The sequence below is a fragment of the Micromys minutus genome, assembly GCF_963924665.1.
Source record: "Micromys minutus genome assembly, chromosome: 13".
In the NCBI taxonomy this organism is placed as follows: domain Eukaryota; kingdom Metazoa; phylum Chordata; class Mammalia; order Rodentia; family Muridae; genus Micromys; species Micromys minutus.
Window position 1 is genome coordinate 4,953,915 of NC_137982.1, and position 22,171 is coordinate 4,976,085.

The 22,171-nt window shown below is 48.9% G+C and overlaps 1 protein-coding gene across 1 annotated transcript in view; it reads left to right on the forward strand.

Moving 5' to 3' along the window:
* The window catches only part of AK8 (adenylate kinase 8), a gene marked incomplete at both ends in the record, with an annotated part of 57,627 nt that overhangs the window by 19,848 nt on the left and 15,608 nt on the right, over positions 1-22,171 (forward strand). Inside the window, 5 exons of the mRNA XM_080928260.1 lie at positions 11,784-11,865; positions 12,199-12,270; positions 13,348-13,548; positions 17,336-17,467; positions 20,264-20,353. Coding sequence (XP_080784386.1) covers positions 11,784-11,865; positions 12,199-12,270; positions 13,348-13,548; positions 17,336-17,467; positions 20,264-20,353 — 577 coding nt within the window. The remainder of the gene's footprint in view (positions 1-11,783; positions 11,866-12,198; positions 12,271-13,347; positions 13,549-17,335; positions 17,468-20,263; positions 20,354-22,171) is intronic.

The window sequence follows — 22,171 nt, forward strand, 5'->3', positions numbered from 1 at the left end:
TAGGTAGATAATTTCCAAGAAGAGAAACTATAAGAGTATATATTGAAACAGGAAATTCGGTGTCTTAGGGTTTTGTTGCTGAGAAGAGACACCATGACTGTGACAACTCTTCTTAAGAAAGCATTTAATTGGGCTGGCTTACAGTTACAGAAGTTTCATTCATTATCGTCATCATGGGAAACATGCCAGTGTGCAGGCAGACATGGTGCTGGAAGAGTTTTACATCTTGATCCACAGGAAGCAGAAGGTGACATGTCACTAGATGTAGCTAGAGCATGGGAGACCGCAAAGCTCTGTTTCCACAGCGACATACTTCATCCAGCAAGGCCACACCCACTCCAACAAGACCACACTTCCTAATAGTGCCACTCCCTATGGCCAAGCATCAAACACACGAGTCTTTGCAGAAGCTGAGGCAGGAGGATTGCTGGGAGAGGCCAGACTGGGCTACATTATGAGATCCTTTCTTAAATAAACAGAAAGGATACTAAGAAAATAAGTTGGAATTCATCCACGTGGCTTTGTGGCTTAACATCTGTCTTAGTCAGGGTTTCTATTCCTGCACAAACATCACGACCAAGAAGCAAGTTGGGGAGGAAAGGGTTAATCAGCTTACACTTCCACATTGCTGTTCATCACCAAAGGAAGTCAGGACTGGAACTCAAGCAGGTCAGGAAGCAGGAGCTGATGCAGAGGCCATGGAGGGATGTCACTTACTGGCTTGCTTCCCCTGGCTTGTTCAGCCTGCTTCCTTATAGAACCCAGGTCTACCAGCCCAGGGATGGCTCCACCCACAGTGGGCTGGGCCCTCCCCTCTAGATCACTAGTTGAGAAAATGTCTTACAGCTGGATCTCATGGAGGCATTTCCTCAGCTGAGGCTCCTTTCTCTGTAATAACTCCAGCTTGGGTCAAGTTGACACAAAACCAGCCAGTACAGCATCAGACATGTTGGCTGAATCTTATTTCTATTGATAGAAGGAATAAAGAAAAACATTGAAAAACCACACAATAGAGGGTACCACATAGACACGAAAGACAGGCACTGAAGAGCTTGAACCCCAGGTCTCAGGATGTACTGCCAGCTTCGGATGTGATCAGGGTGTGGGAGAACAAGAGACTTGGAAACACTAATGGAGGGAACCTTCATTTGGGTGTCACCAGGGAGCCCTCCACCATCCATCTAAAGCACCCAGGGCAACAGCTGCATAAACATGTCCACAGTGCTGACACCTCCTCTTAAACTTTCCACCCTCACTACGTACCTCTGCTGGATTTTAACCACCATCCCCACTGTGCCGGCCAGTAGCCATTTGGAGAGGGTTTTATTTCCATGGTAAGGCAGGACCTGGGACAGATCCAGTGGCATCCCTTCCTTCCTTCCATCAATATTTACAGGGTCTGCAGGCTTCTTCACTTCCCAGAGCCTGGGCGCTTAGTGAACAGTGCATTCATTGGACATCAGCCCCCTCTCTCCGTGCACCCATGCAGTACGCCGAGCCTCAGCGAGTCGATCTCCTCTCAGCCTCCTGGATCCTTTTCTTTGGGGCTACAATCAAGAAACGGCTGGGCCTGAAGCTTGTGTCCACCTCTGCTGGGTCTGAGCCACCTCTCAGGATAGCTGGGCTGGGGCATCCAGGAATGAAGTGACCAGAGAGTCTCTCAAGCTTAGGCGGTGCAGGGCATGGTCCCTACAGGGACATTCTCTGGTTGAGAAGGTCCAGCTCAGTGCTCAGGGCCATGTGCTGTGCTGGTGTCCACTTGGACTGAGTTAAGAAATGACACTGTTGGAGGAACTAGGTGAGAACCATCTGAGTGCCTTAGGGGCGGAAGACTGTTCAGGCTCCTTCTGTGTTTTATACTAGGTGGGCATGGTGGTACAAACTCTAATCTCAGCACTTAGGAAGGTGGGTGGAAAGGGGGGGAGAAGGTGGGTAAGAGGAAAGGAGTGAGGAGGGGGAGGAGTAGGAAGGAAGGGGATGGAGAGTCTTGCATATTTTCAGTGTGGGCTTGTGGAAAACCTTAAAGAACCTTAAAGACCTTGTCAGGACCGTGATGTAGGTACAGTAACACTCCATGCCTAGGAGTGCAGTCTTTTACACAGGGGCCCTGAAGGGAGAACCAGCCATAGCCAGTCTCCTGGTCCTGAACAGTTGTTCCAGGCTGGAAATTGGGATGAGTTGAAAAGCAACAGGGCATAATTCAAGAAGCCAGGTGCCCAGGGTTCTGATCACGGGTTTCAGAATGAGGGGTCGGGTCGTAGGCAGACGAAGGCACACACAGTGAAGAAAACACCTGCCACATGGGAGCAAGTTCTCACAAACAGTGGAGAGCTGGTATTTGTCGGTGTACACACTGCCAGTGGTCCTGAACAACTGAGGCATAAGAGGCGAGAGAGGGTAGAGGGTCTGCAGTAAGGGAACTGGCTTGCCTGGCCTACCAGCTCACCCAGAGGTAGCATGACACCCCCTTCCTGGAAGAAGGGCAGGATGTGAGTGCATGAGGCTAGTCTGTGTGCCAGGGACAGAGCAGACATCAGGTTGGGGACCCAGCCCAGTTGGTAGAATGCTTGCCTAGCACGCAAGATGCTTACATTTGATCTCCCAATACTTTGTGAAACCATGTATGATGGTACACACCTGTAATCCCAACACTCAGGAGGTGGAGGCAGGAAGATCAGAAGTTCAAGGTCAAACTGGGATAGGTGAGATCCTGTCTCAAGAGAAAAAGAGATACCGGCTCTGGCTCTGGGCAGATTGGAAGCTGGGTTGTGTCTCCCACCCTCAGAGCCACGGAAATGTCTTGGATGTTGTCTTTACTCCGTGTAGAACCTAAAACTCCTCTTGGTACTCGCAGGTCAATTTCTTTTAGACCTTGTGTGCAATCATGACAATCCTGATTTCACAACGAAGTTGGAACACTGTGTTCCTGACCCCAAGTTTTAGGTTTACTCGGTGCGTTTCTAGAGATTCCACCCTCAGTTCTGGTCTTAAGTCATAAGTACATGATGGCAGAGATGTTACCCAGGCTGAGGAGCCCAAACCATTGCACGGAACCAGGGACTGCCGGCTTTTCCCTTCTGTGTTACTGGACTGACAATCAGAGGCTGTCAGTCCGAGGACATGGGCTGCTAAGCCACTGTGGAGGCTCCAGGGTTGATGGCTGTCACTGGCTTAGCCTCTGCTCCATGAGGCCTCTGTGCAGATGCAACTAGGATGGAAGGGGCTGGAAACAAAGCAGAGGCTTGAACTCTGATCAGAAAACAGGTAGACATAGCCACTGGGCAGAGCAAGGAATGTCACCACCACATTACCAGCTCTCCTTGGAGGTGCCCATGGAACCTCAGGCTGAGGCCATGGCGAATGTGATCTGGTACTCACTAGGCACATATGAGCAGATGTCTGTCAGCTGAGTAACAGGCACAGTGTGGCTAGAAGAGGAGGCCTCAATTCCCTCTCCAGCTGCTGGCTGACCTGGAGCTTCCTGGAGGAGTGATGGGGGTCCGGTCACAGTCATGAAAAGACAAAGGTCCAGGCTGACAGGGAAAGTAGCCGTGCCCTCGAGTTCAGGGGGTTGGGAGCTAGCGTGGTTCAGAGCAAATACTCAAAGGAAACCGGGGTTGGGAAAGGGTTGTTGTCTTCTGGGTGGGAATCAGGCAGTATTTGGAGTGCTGTACCAACAGAGGGAAGCAGACATGCTGGGGGCAGGCAGTGGGGAGGGTGGCTGGTGTGTGACCAGTGCCAGCGGAGGGATGAGCCATCATATTGTTGAATAAACCTGTGGCCGTCCCACTGCCAGGTCTGCTCTAGTGCCTGGGGGAACTTTGCTGTCTCTGAACTAGTTTAGGAAACAGGATTCTACCAGGGGAGTCGGGCTGTGTGAACAAAGCAAACTATGGGGGTTATTTTGTTGGGGGAGGGGTTGCTTTTAGATCTTCTCTCACTGGTTTTTCCCAGGTTGGCCCTGAAAGCGGAACAGTCCTGCCTTGTGCTCCCAGTCCCCGGGTTCTAGGGGTCCACTGCGCTGCCCCCATCCCCAAAGGAAATGACTGTTTTGCCATCCAAAGGTCCTTAGAGGCAGCTGATGATCCTATTGGCTCCCATTTCACATCATGAATAGCATAGCCACTCATTCACTATCAGCTGGACAGGCAGAACTGACATGCACTGGACACTTGGAGTCCCCCCTCCCCAAGCTGAGGGTATGGAATCACAATGCTGATAGCTGAACACCTAGGTGGGCATAAGGGGTGGGTGGGGTATAGTCAGGCGTGAGCTCACAACACTGAAAACCAACCCATGGTTCCCTTGGCAGACTGAAGTATATCCGGACCTGCTGGGGGTCAGGGGTCAGGGGTCAGAGAGAAGGCCAGCCTCTCCTCCCCATGAGCTATTTCTGTGCTGAGTTCTGCAGACTCAAGGAGGATTCCTTCCTCCAGGCAGATGGAGAAAAGAGCTGTCTACCCACCCTGGAGTAGATGTGAGCCTGGAGCTAAGTGATCAGGTGTGTGCATTAAGTTCACAGCCATTCTGAGCCATGCACAAAGAAGAGTTTACTTTTCTCAAAATTATGATGGCCATGGTAAAACTAGAGAAGTGTGCCCATCTTTACCCCCGAGCCCTCTTTTCCTCTTATGTGTAGCATTTTGTTTAGAAAAAAAAGGAGGGCAGTGGTGAGTTTCTGTTGCTTCTCACACTTGCCTTTGTAACTCAGACTCTGGACCAAGGGAATGTGATTGAAATCCAGGCCTCGGGCTTCTGCTGGCCTCCTGGGGGCCCTGGAGGAACCAGCCAGCAGCTCCCAGATGCCTCCAATGGAGCTTTCTCTAGTGATCCTCAACTGGAGCCTGGAGATGATCAGGGAACACCCACACTGTGGCTTCCTTTTGAGAAGCCAGGGAAGGAGGGAAGCACATCACAGAGCCGGCAGCCCAGAGGGTAAGCAAGCTTCCCACAGGCCTTGCTAATTGCGCTTTGATAAGTCAGGAGAACAGAAAGGACCAGTGGTGTGCACAATGCAGGCCGAGCCTTGCTATATCAAGACAACTTCCCTGGGCCGCCTGGCTTTTCTGCTTCCCTTTCTGGCAGCTGTGACATCTGCTCAGTGCCTGTCCCTCCTGTGATACCGTGCCCCTTGCAGCTGTGCAGGCCCCCAGCTCTATGCCGAGTGCCCTGAGCATACGGCCTTTTTGATGTGTGATAAAACGGAGCCGAGCCACGGGGGTATGGGGAGCTAAGGCATCGGAATATCAATTAACCTACCCGGAACAAAGCTGGGGCTCCAGTGTGGAGCAGACAACTCACTGAAGTGTCAAGAAGATGGATAATGAATCTAATTAGGGGTTGCCTGACACCTCTGCACCAGGCCGGTCCTGGTCACTGGACCGTCAACCCAGCAGAACACGGGTGGTGATCGTCTCAATGTCCCCGGCATGGCAGACATCACTTAGTGTTTCCTGATTAACTACTCCTTGCTTTATTGAACATGTTCTCAGCTCTGATTGCCATTTCCCCTGGAAAGTGCAGCCCATTTTAAAACTGTGGAACAAGCTGGTGTGTGTGTGTGTGTGTGTGTGTGTGTGTGTGTGTGCTCGAGTGAAGGCTTTATCTAGCCACTGTCCCTCCGAGGGCAACTGACGTAGGCCCACATGGTCAGCTCAGGGATGTGGATGTTCATGGCTACCTGCCCTATGTGACAAGTGACTGCCGTGTCATAGGAGCCCCCTCTTCAGTTTACCCTCCCCATCAGAGCAGACCTGAAGACTCCCTTCCTCTTCCTAAGGTCTCCAACCCACACAGGTTGCTACCATAAGCTCAGGAGTCAAGGAGGTACCCCTTGCTTTCCTGGTCATTGGGAACCCAGGTTTTGTTCGTACAGAGTGGGTGAGCGCTGTTCCTGTGACTTAGCTGTGAGAGCTTTCTGGACTCATGCACAGTGAGGTAATAGTAAAATCAGATATTTTTGGAAAGGCTTGCCTCTTCCACATTCCAGAAGTGACCCTGCAATCCTGAAACTTGGAAGGCAGAAGGATTGATACAGCAGGGATGAGGCCAGCCTACTTACACACCAAGACCCTGTCTTTAAAAAACAAAGGCTGGATACGGTGGTGCACACCTTTAGTCCCAGCACTCAGGAAGCAGAGGAAGGAGGATCTCTGAGTATGAGACCAGCCTGGTCTACAGAGAGAGTTCCAGGGGAGCCAGGGCGACACAGAAAAACCCTGTCTCAGAAAACCAGAAACCAAATGAAGAAAGAAAAAAGAAAGAAAGAATGAAAGAAAAAGATGAGAAGGGACTCAACGACCAGCTCTTTTACTAGAGATAACTGTAACTGGGCTCATGATTACTCCCCAGTGCCCATCATAGGAAGTGTGTGTGTGTGTGTGTGTGTGTGTGTGTGTGTGTGTGTGTGAATTTAACTGAAGTACCCGAGGACTCTGAAAAGGAGGGGCCGGCAGCAGCTTCACCTCAGTCCCTGTGGCTGCCCACCACTGTAGGAGCCCCTTCTGCCAGAACAAGATCAGTTGCCTATAACAAGTACTTGAGGGACCCAAAGGCTGTTAATTTTCTCTCTCTCTTGCTTGCTTCTTTAGTCCCGAAACCAAGGCTCTGTGGCAGTATTTCCCTCTATAAAGAATTAATGAAAACTTGCCTGGTTTTTCCAACATGCTTTAGGCAGGAAATTTGTTTAACTTCTTATGAAACCGCCCTCGGAGGCTTTGGCACCTAAATATTTCAAAGGTGAAGAATATGGGGGCATGATGGTGTGTGTGTGTGTGCACCTGTGTGTACACATGTATGAATGTGCATGTACGTGTGTGTGTGTAGAGGCCAGAGGTCAATATCTGATGTCAGCCATTTCTCTCCACCTTGGGTATTTTCTTGTTTGCTTGTTTGTTTTTGAGAAAGGGCTGACATTTATAGCCCCGGCTGAACCTGGAACTCACTATGTAGACCAGGCTATCCTCGGACTTAAAAGATCTGCCCGTCTCTGTCTCCTGAGAGCTGAGAGCTGGGATTACAGGCGTGTGCCACTTTGCTGGGCTCCACCTTATTTTTTGAGAGAGTCTGTCACGGAGCCTGGACCTTGTCATTTATTTCAGTTAGACTGTCTGGCCAGTGAGCCCCTGTCTCTAGTTATCAGAGTTGTGGTTTTAGGCACACCCTGACTTTTTATGTGTATCCTGGGGAATTCAAGCTTGGCCTCCATGTTTGTGCAGCAGAGTTTTGATTCTAAAGAAATATGCCATTTGCTCTAAATCTTGTAAGCCAGGATGTGGAGTGTAGGCTTGCCCTGTCAGTCCCTCTTCTGACCTCAGACACCTCAGGATGCCTGGGAGGGAGGGTTTCTGAGACTCAAGAGGGCTTCTTTTTCCTCCCTTCACTGTGAGGTGAACTTAAGGCCATTTGATTGCTTGCTTGCTTTCACTCTTACAAAGTTCTCTACTGCTTTATCTGAGTTTCAAATCTAAAGATGCAGTGCGTGTGTGCATGCATGTGTGTGTGTGTGTGTGTGTGTGTGTGTGTGTGTGTGGTCTAACTCTAGACTCTCTGGACTTGAAAGGATTCTAGCAACTGTTAAATACAAGACTTGCTGATGGGCAGAAGAGAACATAGAAAGACGAGTCATTGGCGTCTGCATAGAACATCAGCTGCTCATGAATTAATCTGCGAAATCAGTGTTGTCCCGAAAGCCTCAGAGCTTCTGGCTTGCAGGAAACCCAACAAAGAATGTTTTGATGCTCACTTGAAAGAGTAAATTTTTGAAAAAGGAGAGGAGGGAAGATGTTCTATTAAATATAAAACAATAAATCATAAAATTGTGATAACTTTAAAGGTTAAACAAAAATAGCGTAGTAATCTACAGGCAGGAAGAGGTGACAGCCAAGTTCCTGCCAGCCATTACAGCTTCAGAAGAAAGGCGTCCGGTGGGGAGAGCTGTTCCGAGTCAGGGTTGGGGCGGCTGGGAGCCTCAGGGCGGCAAAGAGGATCTTAGCTTCATGTGTTCACAAAAGAAAGCATCGTTTTATTAAATTTTCAGTTTGAAACCATGAGAGAGCATGTTTTGAATACAAGAGAATATTTACCTTCTTTTGTGGTAGGAAGGGCCTTTTATGTACCAACAAATACCATAGTCCAAAACAAGGATTCAGGCACCAACTTAACAAAAAAACAACAACAACAACAACAAAATCATCGTGTAACATGAAAAACAGCACACACTAGGCAGTCACAGGTAAACCTTGGCAAATTCGGCAATATTCTGCCTCAAGTGGCTGTGGTAGTGTCTGACAGTGTGGGTTTGCTTCTTAATACGGAAACTAAAGCCGTCTGGGGTATATTTTGTTGGACAGGTCTTCTCCCTGGGTGGTGTCCAGCATTGGTAACTATGCAGGGAAGGAGGCAGGTGCTCTGCCACCAGACAAACTGGTGTGATGGAGCTGGAGAGGTGGCCCAGCAGGTGAGCGCTGGCAGCTCCTCTGAAGATCTGAGTTCAAGTCCCTGCACCCACATCAGGTAGTTCACCACTCTGTAACTCCAGCCCCAAGGAATCTGAGGTCTCTTTCAGGTCTCTGAGGGCATCCACGCACTAAGACACACAACTACAAAAATAAAAAATCTTTAAAAAAAATTTAAATACACACACACACACACACACTCCTAGGTCACTTTTATTCCCCTCTCCCCTTCCCCCCAGATAGGGTTTCTCTCTGTAGCCTTCACTGTCTTAGAACTCATCTTGTAAGCCAAGCTGGTCTCAAATTCAAAGAAATCCACCTGCTTATGCCTCTGGAGTGCTAAAATTAAAGGCATGGGCCACCGCGCGCAGGAAAACTCACTTTTAATCTGGATTATTTGAGGTGGGATGATGCATCTTTAGTCTAAAATTTTTGAAGTAAAAAATTCAACCTTCAATCTTGAGCAGGCAGTCTGTATAAAGGGCGTGGAAGAGCTCGCTCCCTCTGCCTGCTGCCCTTGCTCTCCCTGACAAGTCCACTCCTCCCCTGGCATCGGAGCCTAAGCTTTGTATTCCAGTGTCTGCTGAAGACCATCTGGGACATCCAACCCCATGGACAAAACAACTCGTAGATTCCTGGACTCTTTGTTCATAGCCGGCCATGCTGAGCCACGAGGCTGTGCCACTTTAACAAATCCCATATGGATATGTACATGTAGTCTGTGTATATGATGACTATGCACTCTTACAGTTCTGTTCCTCTAGAGAGCCCTAATACATTGTGTGTTCATGTGTACATGCATGTGTACACATTTCCTGTAAAGGCAAGGGGAACCTCAGGTGCTCTTCCTTAGGAACAACATCCACCTTGTCATGGGAGATGGTTTGTCTCTCGCTGTCTGGGCTGTTTGTCCAGCCAGCCCTAGCAATGTCTTCACCGTCCAGGGTTGGGACTGGATTGTAAGCGTGCACTGCCATGCTTGGCTTTGGTCCTAGTGACTCCTTGTCCTAGTGATCCTGTATCCCAGGAAAAATCCAACATGTGAAAGGGTTGCGCACCCAAAGAGGTTCTCTGCAGTGACATTTATGATGCTGTAGTCAGGGTTCTCTAGAGTAACAAAACTTACAGAATGAATATATGTGTGTATATTCACCATATGTATATGGTGTCTATAATGTATATGTGTATATATATGTGTGTATATATAGGATGTCTATAATGCACATATGTGTGTATATAGGATGTCTATATATGTTGTCTATAATGTGTATGTATATATATGTGTGTGTATGGTGTCCATAATGTATATGTATATGTGTGTGTATGTGTGAGATGTCTATAATGTATATGTACATATGTATGTATATGTGGGATGTCTATAATGTATATATGTGTGTGCATATATAGGATGTCTATAATGTATATATATGTGTGTATATAGGATGTCTATATAGGTTGTCTTTAATGTATATGTATATATGTGTGTGTGTGGTGTCCATAATATATATGTATATGTGTGTGTATATGAGATGTCTATAATGTATATGTACATATGTATGTATATATAGGATGTCTATAATGTATATGTGTATATATAAATATGTCTATATATGATGTCTATAATGTATATGTATATGTGTGTGTATATGTGAGATGTCTATAATGTATATATGTGTGTGTATATAGGATGCCTATAATGTATATATGTATGTATATATGGGATGTCTATATTGTATATATGTGTGTATATGTGGGATGTCTATAAGGCATATATGTATATGTGTGTATATATGGGATGTCTATAATGTATATATGTGTGTATATATGGGATGTCTATAAGGCATATGTATGTGTGTGTATATGTAGGATGTCTATATTTGGGACTTATTAGAATTATTACAGTCTGGTTCAGCTAGTCCAACAGTGACTGTGAACAACAATCAGAGAATCTTGTAGTTTCGTTCATGAGCCTGGATGTCTCAGCTGGTCTTCAGCAGATGTCAGAATCCTGAAGGAGGCTCTGATGCCAGAGAAGGAAAGGACTTGCTAGCAGGATGGAGAGTTAAACAGGCAAAGAGAGAGAGAACTTCCTTCTTCCATGTACTTACATGGGCTTCCAGCCAGAGGCGTGGCTCAGACTAAAGGTGTGCCAAAATCCAGGTTAGAGGTGTGTCTTCCTTCCTCAGAGAAACCTGGATTAGAAGTGGCTCTTTCTACTTCAAATTTAGCAAAATCCCTCACTTGTGTGCCCCCATCTTTTAAAAATTGTAGTTAATTCTAGATGTAGGCAAGTTGGCAACCAAGAACAGCCATCACAGATGGTGAAGGATGTTTACAGATTCGTGGCGCGGTGGGCGAAGCTGGCAGCATGGTGCAGTCACTTAGGAGATGTGGTATAAACCTTCAAAAGCAGAGGCAGTAGCGGCCCATGCTGGCTCGGACACATGCTGGTGGTAGCTGCGGCAGCTGTGGGAGCCAGGATGTCAGGTGCCTGCTATGAGTTTGCTCATGAGCAGCTGTAAAGGTGTCGCTGCTGTCAAGAATCCTTCTTTGGCTTCAAAGATTCCAGCACTCTTTAGACCTTCTAAAATATAATGTAAAATAGGGAGGGGCTACTCAGTGGGTAAAGGAGCTTGCTGTCAAACTCGATGGCCTGAGTTCAATCCCCAGGACTCAAGTGGGGTAGAAGGCAAGAACTTTTGAAAATTGTCTCCTGACCTCTGTATGTGTGCTATGGTTCTCACACAGCACACACACAAACACACACACATGCACACACTCACACATACATACACTCACACAGCACACACACAGCACATACACATGCACACACTCACACATACACTCACACAGCACACACACAAACACACACATTCATGCACACACTCACACATACACTCACACAGTACACACACAGCACACACACACATGCACACACTCACACATACATACACTCACACAGCACACACACAGCACATACACATGCACACACTCACACATACATACACTCACACAGCACACACACAGCACATACACATGCACACATTCACACATACATACACTCACACAGCATACACACAAACACACACATTCATGCACACACTCACACACTCACACAGCACACACACAGCACACACACACAGCACACACACAGCACATACACATGCACACACTCACACAGCACACACACAGCACACACACATGCACACACTCACACAGCACACACTTACACTTGCACACACACTACCCACCCACTCACATATACATGCACAAAATAAATAAAGGTAAAAACATACAGTGAGGAGCCTCTCCATACTGTTTTCCTAGGGCTGGATCCTGGATGGCATCCCTGAGAGGCGGGAGCAAGCTCTGATGATCCAGACTCTGGGGCTGGCACCCAAGCACGTCAGTGAGTAGAGCCCTGAGCAGGCACTGCTCTTTAGCGCTGGCCATCTCCCACAGGATAGTTTCTAGGGCCTGGGACCCAGCAAGGAAAAGACACATTAGGTGGTCTAGCCCCAGTCACAAGCTAAATGTGTTGAGGGCTTGTCAGTAAGAAAAGCAGAGCTCCTCATGTAAGGAATTCCCCTGCCGTGGGCCTCTTTAGGAAACCAAGGGAAGGAAGGGTCTGAATCACAAAGATCTCTACACTGGGAGATGGGAGATGGGTGAGGCGGTGGGGTCTCAGACATGTGGCTCCTGAGCTCAGTACACCTAGTTTGTTTCTTTCTTCTCTGCTCAGTCATACTTAATGCTCCAGACACCGTCCTGATCGAGAGAAATGTGGGGAAGCGGATCGACCCTGTTACTGGAGGTATGACCCCCTCATGACCTCCCCCAAGGGATTCAAAGACAGGGAATGTCCCTGTCCCACTGTCTGCTCTGGGCACCTAGGGAGCTACAGCTGAGAGCATCTGTCTCAGACCCAGAAGCCACTGGGAAGAGAAATATCAGCAGGCAGGGGAAGAGGTCATCTTGGGTAATGGTAGCCTTGTCCTTGGGAAACTAGACTCTGGGCATTGACTGTGTCCAGGAAGCTGGGTTCTGCAGAACTCGCCTCGGAGCTCCGGTTTGTGCACAGGGGGTGGGGGGGGTTGGTGTCCCTCTTCCTGGGAAGCCGTGTGCCCCACGTTGCTTTCTCTGAGGGTGGAGGAGTAGGGCATAGGAGTTTCCTAAAGAGCTGGTCTGTGCTGCGAATGAGATCTTAAGTGGCCACATCGACAGGGCTGGGGGACAATTGGAAGGTTCCTTTCCTGCGTTTGGTTTTTTCTGGACCTGGGGTGAAGGCTCAACTTGCTATGAGGATGAATTGAGTCTGCAGGGCCCATTGCAGGGCCCAGCACAAAGTGAGCACTCGGAGATCTATGGCTGCCCTTAGCTCCGGGCTGAGTGGCGCTGCTGTCTATGGAGTCTGAGTCATGGAGTCTTGATTGGCCTGTGCTTGCTGTATAGGTGACAGTGACTTTGAACTTCTGATCCTCCTGCCTCCGTTATAGAAGGCCTGAGAAGAGGAAGCCACTTGAGGGTCCCCAGCTTTGGAATGTTCTGGAGGGGGCGTGGTATATGAGCCTTAGGTTTGCGAGAGTCGCCATGACTCCATCAAACCTGTGTCACAGACCACGACGCCTGGTTTATGCGGTGCAGGGAATTGAACCCAGGGCTTTGTGGATTTGAGACAAATACTTTGCCAACTAAGCTACATCTATCCCCAGCCCCATCACTGTTGTTTCTATGAATAACAACTGATGTTATTTATGCATCGCTGTTGTTAGTGAGACACTTGTTGGCTGCAAATGGCCAGCCACATCCCTGGGCAGCAACAGGCAGGCAGGGCAGCAGAACCCGAAGCAACCCTGGGTGGTACTCTAACCCCATGCCTCTCCCTGTGCAGAGATCTATCACACCACCTTCGACTGGCCCCCTGAGCCTGAAATACAGAACCGGCTGATACAGCCAGAGGGCATCTCGGAGATAGAAACGGCAAAGAAGCTGCTAGAATACCACAGGCACATCATCAGGATTCTTCCTTCTTACCCTAAAATCCTAAAAACCATCAGCTCAGACCAGCCATGTGTGGATGTCTTCTACCAGGGTAAATACAGCAGGCTTCCCCACCTCAGACCCACACAAGGGCATAGGGCCTCTGACTACCGACTACCCTCCCTGTCCCAGTCAGTACCGCTCAGGCTGGCAAGAGCAGAGGCTGGGATAAGTGGACACCCTGGGAGGCGGGTCTGTGCAGGGACACTTGGAGACCCTTCCCCCCCGGGGGGGGGAGGGGGCTGATATCTGACACCGGGGTGTGATTATATCCCCAGCCCACAGAGGGGCTGACTGTGTGCTGGTGTAAATAATGGAAGAAAAAAATATATAATGACATTATGGTAGTAAAGATTTGAGGCCTGGTCTTGAAGAAGAAAGAGAAATAATTAAGGCAAAGACGTACTCACCAACCCAAAACAGGTAAGGAGACTCCAGGAGCGAGAATAAGCTGCCTGCCACCTACCGCCACACCTCATAGCTGTCCCCATACGTAACAGCTACTCAAGGGCAGCCTTGCAAAAGTGGCCTATTTATAAATATATTTTAAATATTTAAGTTTTGATGTCTCAAAATCCACTTATCTCCTTTTGTCTGATACCAGGGAGGAAAAGCATTTAAAACGTTTTGACAAAATAAAATGGCGGCAGACATTTGAGACGCTTGATGGCCCTTTTCTAACAGTCTCTTTCAAATCTCTTCAAGGAAAAGAACTGAGGTGATGGTGTAGCTCTCGGTTGGTTGGGTGCCTGAAGTGTTGGCTGCCACATAAAACCTGGCATACTGGCATACGCCTGTAATCCCAGGTCTTGGCAGTTATAGACAAAAAGCAGATGTTCAAGGTCATTTCTGTTATGTAGAGATTTTTGAGGCCACCCTGGGCTGCATGAAACTGTGTGTTTAAAAAAAAAAAAAGATCATTTAAGGCTGAGTGTGCCATTGCATCCCTGGGAAGCCAGCACTTTGAAGATTCTGGGGCAGGAAGGTCACCAAGCCAAGGCCAGCCTGGGACTCACCAACCGGTGAACTTGCTACAAACGTTATCGTTTGAAAACTCCACAGAGCTCCAGGTGTGGCGTCATTGGTAGAGTGCTTGCCTGGAGTGCCCAAGGCAGCCTCTGCACTTGGGAGGCAGAGACAGGAAAGTCAGAAATGCAAAGTCATTTTCAGCTGCGTGTCAAATGTGAGACCAATTAGGGCTATGTGAGACCCTGTCACAAGTAGTGTTTGCTTTTCGAGCAGGCGAGCCTAAGGTTAATCTCTAGCTCCCATGTGACAAAAGCCAGGTGTGACAGTGCATGCTTGTAACCCCAAGGCTGGGAGGTATAGACAGACAGAGGGACAGACGGACAGGTCTCAGCCTCACCTTCTGGGTTCTAGGCCAGTGAGACTTTATTTCAAAAAAACGAAGTGAATGGCTCTTGACTTCCACACAAACATGCTCATGTGTTCATGTGCACCTGTACAAGCAAACACACACACACACACACACACACACACACACATACACACACACACACCCCAAAATGAACTGTGTCGTTTTGATTGGGTGTGCATTTCAGACAGTCGGACTTCTGTGCCAAACCCTCGGCAGCCATCGGGGCTGGGGCCTCTCCGGAGGAAGACCAGGCTCTCCGCCAGCTGCATCATCAGTGGGCAGGCTTCTAGAAAGTACGCTGCCTGCCATGTCAGGTTGAGGCTGCCTAGAAACTTTCCAGAGCTCTGCATCTTGGAAAGATCTTTAGCAGCAAACTCGTACTCTTAAGCTAAACATCTACCACGTTTATCTAATACCACGGTTCCAAATTTACACATTAATTACTTCTAAATTACTTAATTAAATTGAAAAGTTCATATGATCATTCATAAAGAATTCATGCCCGGAATTGTAAATAAAAACGCGAGCATCTAAATATTAATTATTATTAATGACTAATGCGGAGAGATAAATTGGAAACCAGGCTGTAAGATTCCCTCTGTGTTGCTGGTTTAATCTCTTCTCAGTGCATCTAGCATCCGTCCCGTCTATTTCCAAAAAGAATAGCTGGATGTGGAGACTGTCTGGGGGATCGTTACTTCTAATTAACTCAGTTATTTACTGTAAATTAAGCATCATTTGTAAGCTGGCCGAGTGGCTGTGCTTTTCAGAGGGGCTGGCTTCTGGAAGGCGTGAGAGTGGAGAGCCACGTGTACCCTGCTCTGAGCTGCCCTCGTGGAGGCATGGTACCCCAGCCACAGCTTCGAGAGTTGCCATGACTGTCTGTCTGAGAGGACACAAATGGCAGCTCCCACACAGAATGGCATGAAGTATTTAATCAGCAGGTCACACATGTGGTTGTGGTATGGTGTGCCCACGGCAGAGGTGACCGCAGCGTTGGGGTGCTCAATTTTAACTCACGGCTGTGCTGCTAGTTCTGAGAAGAGGGAGCTTTAAACCTTAGTGACCAGTGAGATGGTCCTGTCATGATGCCAGGGTCCACGCCAGGGCCGACAGCTCAGCCGTAGAGTGTGTATGTAAACATGGGGCCTGAGCGTGGGTTCCCAGCACCCATATTTAAAACACACACAGATACACAGAGACACATGTAGACTCTTGTGTATACCATACATATAACCCCCCACCCCCAATGATTCCAAAGTCTGCATGTGAACTGCTGTGCAGTTGGGCTTTTTGCCTCACCATACAGTTCGCCCTTCTGGGGAAGACACTGAATCATGTCCAAACACATTTATTGGATATGGATAGAGGTCAGCGATGGCTTCAAATGCCCCTCGCACCAAGTTTGGAAAAATCCCATAATAGACACACCTACCCATGCCTTCCTGAAGGACACGTGTTGGCCCAACCTGTCCTCAGGGCTGGATCTCCCTGACAAAGGAAGGTTGGCACTCACAGCTGGCTCTGTACAGACAGCCTGGGGGCCTCTGCAGGAGGCGAGGCCTGAGGGAGGAGACCAGGTTTTGAAGGCTGTCAGAGATTGGCCCAAGTCTGCAGATTCTTTGGTGGGCAGCCTGTGTGTGTACCCAGCAGCCTCGCTGCCTCTCCTCACAGCTCCCCTCAGTCAGGTGGGTGCAGGAGGGGACATGCTTGGTGTGCAGTATGCCCCCCCCCCCGAACTTTCCAGAATCCTGTGCCTTCCCACAGAGAAGACTCCTCAGTGTTGATGTGCGCCCTGTCTTCCCACCTCTCTCTTCATCAAATGCCAGAGGTGCAGCCCGGTCAGGAGAGCCTGGCTGAGTCTGCCCGCTCCTGTGACCCATTTCATTACTGCCTTTTTGGAGACTTGCAACAAAGTTAGTGTCCCTGGAGTGTGGCTGCACAAATTATTCTCCACCGATTCCCGAGTCCTTTAGAAGTCCCTGCACACCAGGCTCCCTCTCAGCCCAATGCGCATATCAAAGCCTACGTGTGACATACAGCCCACACCTCCCCTAGGAGACCAGCCTGGTACTGTGGTTTCAGGTTAGATGCTTGGGCTGGATGAAGGCTGGAAACCACCTCACTGAACAGTAAATAAGAAATGCTTTCATGCCCGGGGTCAGCCTCCCACCTCCAACACACTCAGCCCCAATTCAAATTGGGGGCAAACAGCTGCCTGCCACCCACACGCTGTGGAGAGATGCCCAGGCAATGCTTAGAAATTGCATGACCCCTTGTGCACCTCGGTGCCTGGGCCCAGCTGTGCAGACCCTCCCCCTGACGATTCCTCTATTGTCTGAATGTCAGGCGCACAGAGGGGTCCAAGTGTGCTGCAAGTAGGCAGAGCCCAAGCAGAGGTGTAGGCTGGCTTCCTTTCCCATAGGACCCGGCTTGATAGTCTCCACTCCTCTCGTTCTAGCTCTGACTTACGTCCAATCTGGCCACCGATGCAATGCCCCGTTCACCCCCAAGGTGCTGCTGTGTGGGCCCATGGGCTGCGGGAAGAAACTGCAGGCTGCCCTTCTGGCCCAGAAATACGGCCTTGTGGACAGTAAGTATCTTCCCCAAAGTGCTACTTTCTGTCTTCTGCCCACCCAGGCTTTGTGTGTTCCTGGCTGATGGGGAAGAAGCAGGAACGGTGATCTTTCCTGTTCCTGGTCCTTAACCCTTCCCTTTAGCTCCCCCGTGTAGGGATAGGAGGTAAAGGGCGTTGCCATGAAGACATTAGATAATAAACACGGCCACGGCACCGTTTTCTTATTGTCCGTGTTCACGTCTCCTGGAGCACTCTTCTTCGTTGTCCTTTCCGGGACCGCCCCTCATCCCTCATTCCAGGTCAGTGTGACAACAGACAACACTTTCTGCACCAGAGGAAGGCATCTTACTCTGCACAGCTTCGATAAATATTTTACCAGGCAGAGAGAGAAATATTGAAATCAGCTCTCCAGGTCTTTGCCGAGGTGGTCCCAGGCGGCCTCGGCTGCTGGCCTGCCTTAGTAGGATCAAGGGCTGGGAAGGGAAGAGAGCTGCTGCAGGCCCATGGGATGGTGCTGGGGGCATGTGGAGGTGCTACCCCGTGTGCCACAGCCTACAGAAAATTACCTTCCTCCAAGTCCACAAATGTGCACAGACACTCCCAAAATAGCACACGCGTGCAAGTATATCTAGGACGAGATTACAAACATGGTTGCGTTTTGAATAAAATAAAGACCCTGCGTTTAACACTTTTGTCTACTTAAAAACGTGGAGCAATGAGGTGGAGAGGCGACTATGCTGTTACGCACACGTCTCCAGGCGTCATTTCTTGGTGAGATATGGGTTTCTACCTCCCATTTCCCCTCGGCCCGAAGAACGTCCTTTAACATCTCTTCTCCTTAAGATCTGCCAGCGAGCGACAACTTCTCTCTCCTTTCATATGTCTGAAAATATCATTTTCTTGCCTTCATTTCTGAAGAATGCTCGTTACGTATAGAAACGTGTGTTGACAGACTCGGTTGTGGGTTTTTCCCCCTCGGTGCTTTGAAAGTGTCATTCCGCTGTCTCCTGGCCTTCGAGGTCTGATGAGAACCGAGATTATTTTTTGTTCTGTCACCCTGCCTATAGCAGCGTCTTTTCTCCCCCTCTGGCGGCTTTTAGTGGTTCCTCTTTCTTGTTGGCTTTTAACAGTCATCGTTCGGTTGCATAGAGGAAAGATTACTTGGGTTCATTCTTGCTGGGACTCACAGATTTGCATGTATCTGTCACCAAAGTCTGAAGTTCTGCCACCTGGGTGTTTTGTGTCCCTCTTCTCCTCTCCCTGTTTGCTAGGACTCTAGTATGTTCATCTGCCTAGCGCCGCCCTGCTCTGTGTTCAGGTCTGGATTTATCCTCTCCACTTTGCTTGTCTTTTATCCACTGGATACGGCTGCATTTCTTATTTACTAAACTGTAGTGTCCGGGTCCAACGACTCTCACGTCTGTCCCATTTTTCCGGTCCCCATCTGTTTGTTCATTTTAACTATTTTCTTCTTTTAAGGTTGAAAATGCACTTTTGTGCCGCTGCTCCGAAGCCTTGGTGTGCTAATTCTGATGATTTGTTGTCTATTGCCCCGACCCTATGATCCATTTCTTTTCTTGCAGAGGTTTACATTTTTCTAACTTTTCCAGTAATTTTCATGTTCATACTTGGGCACTTTGGTGCTTGCGTTGGGAGTGGATTTTGTGCTTTTTGTATTGAGAATTTTAAGTTCGGGGTCAATAGGATGGCTCAGAGGGTAGCCACTGGCTCACAGGTCTGTGGCCTGAATTCTAGCTCCAGATCCAGCAAGATGGCAGAGGAAAGCGGACTCCCGAGAGCGTCTCTTTAACTTCCACACAGGTGCTAAGATGAGACCCTGACTCAAAGGAATAGGCAGAGGGTGATAAAGGAGGGTGCCTGGTGCTCTCTTCTGACCTTTGTACACAAGTGTGCATGCACACACACACACACACACACACACACACACACACACAGTGCTTAAGAGAATCTTATCTTACACTTACAGGATCTGAACTTGGTTCCCAGTGCCCAGGACTTGGAGGGCAGAGGCAGGAGGATCTCTGTGAATTTGAAGCCAGCCTGGTCTACAGAGCAAGTTCCAGGACAGCCTGGGCTACACAAAGAAACTCTGTCTTAAAACAAACAATTGTGGCTTTGGTTAGGGATGAGAGCTTCTGGGGTTTGGGGTGTTTGTTTATTCATTCAAAAGTCACTGACCAAGCTGTCCCATGTGCTGGCCATGGCTCGGAGCAGGAGGCACATTGGGACAAGACCCCGCTGCAGTGAGCATTCAGCCAGGGTAGAGGAGAGCATGGCGGCCAGCAGGCAGCTCTGGCAGAGGTTTAGTTATGAATTAATGTGTTTAGGATAGCCCTTGGTGAAATGCCCCCCACCCCGAACCCTGACAAACGAAGGGCTGGGTGGTCACCATGCTTCCCAGGTTCCTTGCATCAACACTCTGAATGTGTCCCCACCTGCAAGCTATTCCTCCATTGCAACCCAGAGAGCACCGAATTTGTGTGGCAGATGCAGGGACAGCCAGGGCTCTGCAGGAGCCTCCCTGTCAGCGACAGGCTCGTAACGATCTTCCCCAGTGGTCCATTCTTAATGCTCTTTGGCAAATGCATTCCTTTTCATTCGCCTTCTCCCTCTCTTCTCATTTCCAGGCTCCTTTTTTGATATTTACTTTCTCTTGGACACCCCCCACATCCCTTTTTTATTTTCAGCGACCTTTCCCACTCCAGCGGGCAGTGTGAGCTGGAGTGTCTTTTCTCTCGCCCTTCCTTCTATTTAAAATTTAACCAGAGTCTTCTCTCCCCTCTCCCCCAGTCAGCTGCGGGAAGTTGCTGAAGGAAGCTATAGCAGCCAAGTCAAGCTTCGGGGAGCTCATCCAGCCATTCTTAGAAAAGAGGATGACAGGTAGGTGGACCACTCTCTGCACTAACCCGCCTCAGCCTAGTGGCTCCGGGGCCTGCACTCTGTCCACCTGTGGGCACGGGGAGGGGTGCAGATGTACTGTGGCTGTGACTTGTGTTTTAGGGAAGAGCAAGTGGCATCCACACCTGCTCCCAGGGCAGGTCAGTCACAGATGTGGTGGCTTGCCACTGGCAGTTTAGAACATTTCATTTCTTCCTGGTTAGACGGTTTACTTTTCACAACTGATAGTGTGCTTGCAGAATGGGATACCCAGAGCAGCTGCTGGAGGCCAGAAGGCTCCTATGGTTTTACCATTTCCAAGATGAACCAGAGGAGGGCTTGATAGGGAAATGGTATCAAATAGTCTTTCCAAGTCCCCCGTGTTGTCTACACTCTGAAAGCATGCCTGGATCTGGCTCTCCAGACGAGCATCTCTGAGTTCTCAGGCCAGCTTCCTGAGGCAGTACCACATACACTGGGCATAGGGATGCACACCCGAAATCCCAGCGCTCAGGAAGTGAAGATCACTCTCAGTTACATTATGAGTTCAAGGTTAGCCTGAACTGTGTGGGACCCTGCTTTAAAATACTACTACTGCTAACAACAACAGCAGCAGCAACAACAACAGTCGGAACAAACAAGACTGCACCTGATGTGTGTCTGCGAGTCCTGTCCCCCACCCCTGCCCTAAGAGTGCCAAGTCCCATTCTGCAGATGTGGACTGCATGAATAAGCAGAATGCCCAAGGCACGTGGCTGGGCTGTGCTGTTGATGACTGTGTGAAGAACTAGCTCCCTGCCAGCACCTAGGAGATTAGACCCAAACAGAGTGACCAAGCCAAGGTCACAGGGACAACTGCAGCTGCGAATGTACAGCAAACCCTTGACCCTTTGTGTCTCATGTATCCCCCAAAATATGAAATTACAAAAGGAGCAAGCATTTGACTAGTTTCCAAGTTCACACCCTTGTGTTATCCTATGAAGTATGTTTTCTCGTTTACACAAGCTTTGCAGCATGCCCAGTTGTCCACTGATGGATGGTCACTGGGATATGGAACTGTGCTGGTGTGCACGCCTACCTCAGCATGTGGCTGCTTCCTCCGTCTCTTAGCTGCCTATGGCCGTCACCAGCACATTTGTCTGTTGTTGGTGATGTAATGGGCCTTGTAGTTCAAGATAACACACGTTTATTATGGAAGCCAGAAATCCTGAACTAAAGGGTTGCCCCAGCTCTGGCAAGAATGTACACCCAGATTCTAAAGGCTCCCTGTGTTCCTTGGCTGCTAGGCCCCCCTTCCTTTTAGAAGCAAAGAAATGTAGCATTTTCCTTCTCTCTGTCTCTGTCTTTCTATCTCTCTCTGTCTCTCCCTCTTTATCTATCTCTTGCTTCTCTGTGTAGGCACACCCAATACGTAGACCAGGCAGGCTTGAACTCACACAGATCTGCCTGCTTCTGCCTACTGAATGCTGTCCTGAAAGATGTGCGTGCCACACCCAGCTCTCCTTGACTTCGTATCCCAAGCACTGAACTAATGGCTCACACAGGTGTGCAGAAGTAGAAAGGAAACTTCGTCTAAAAGCAAAGCAACAGTTCAGATCAAAAGTACGCTGTCCAGACAGACAGCAGCCACGTGTGTGGCTATTGTTCAGGGCTTTCTTTTTGTAGGGGTTTAAGAGGAGCAGTTTGGTAAGGAGCGTAGGGAGGGCTGGGCTCTGTTTTGATGAATATATTTTGACTGTGTAAACTTTTGTTCACTGCACATGCTTCTTCCCATGATGCATCTGGCTTGAATCACACTCACTGAGGCATAAGGTGGTAATT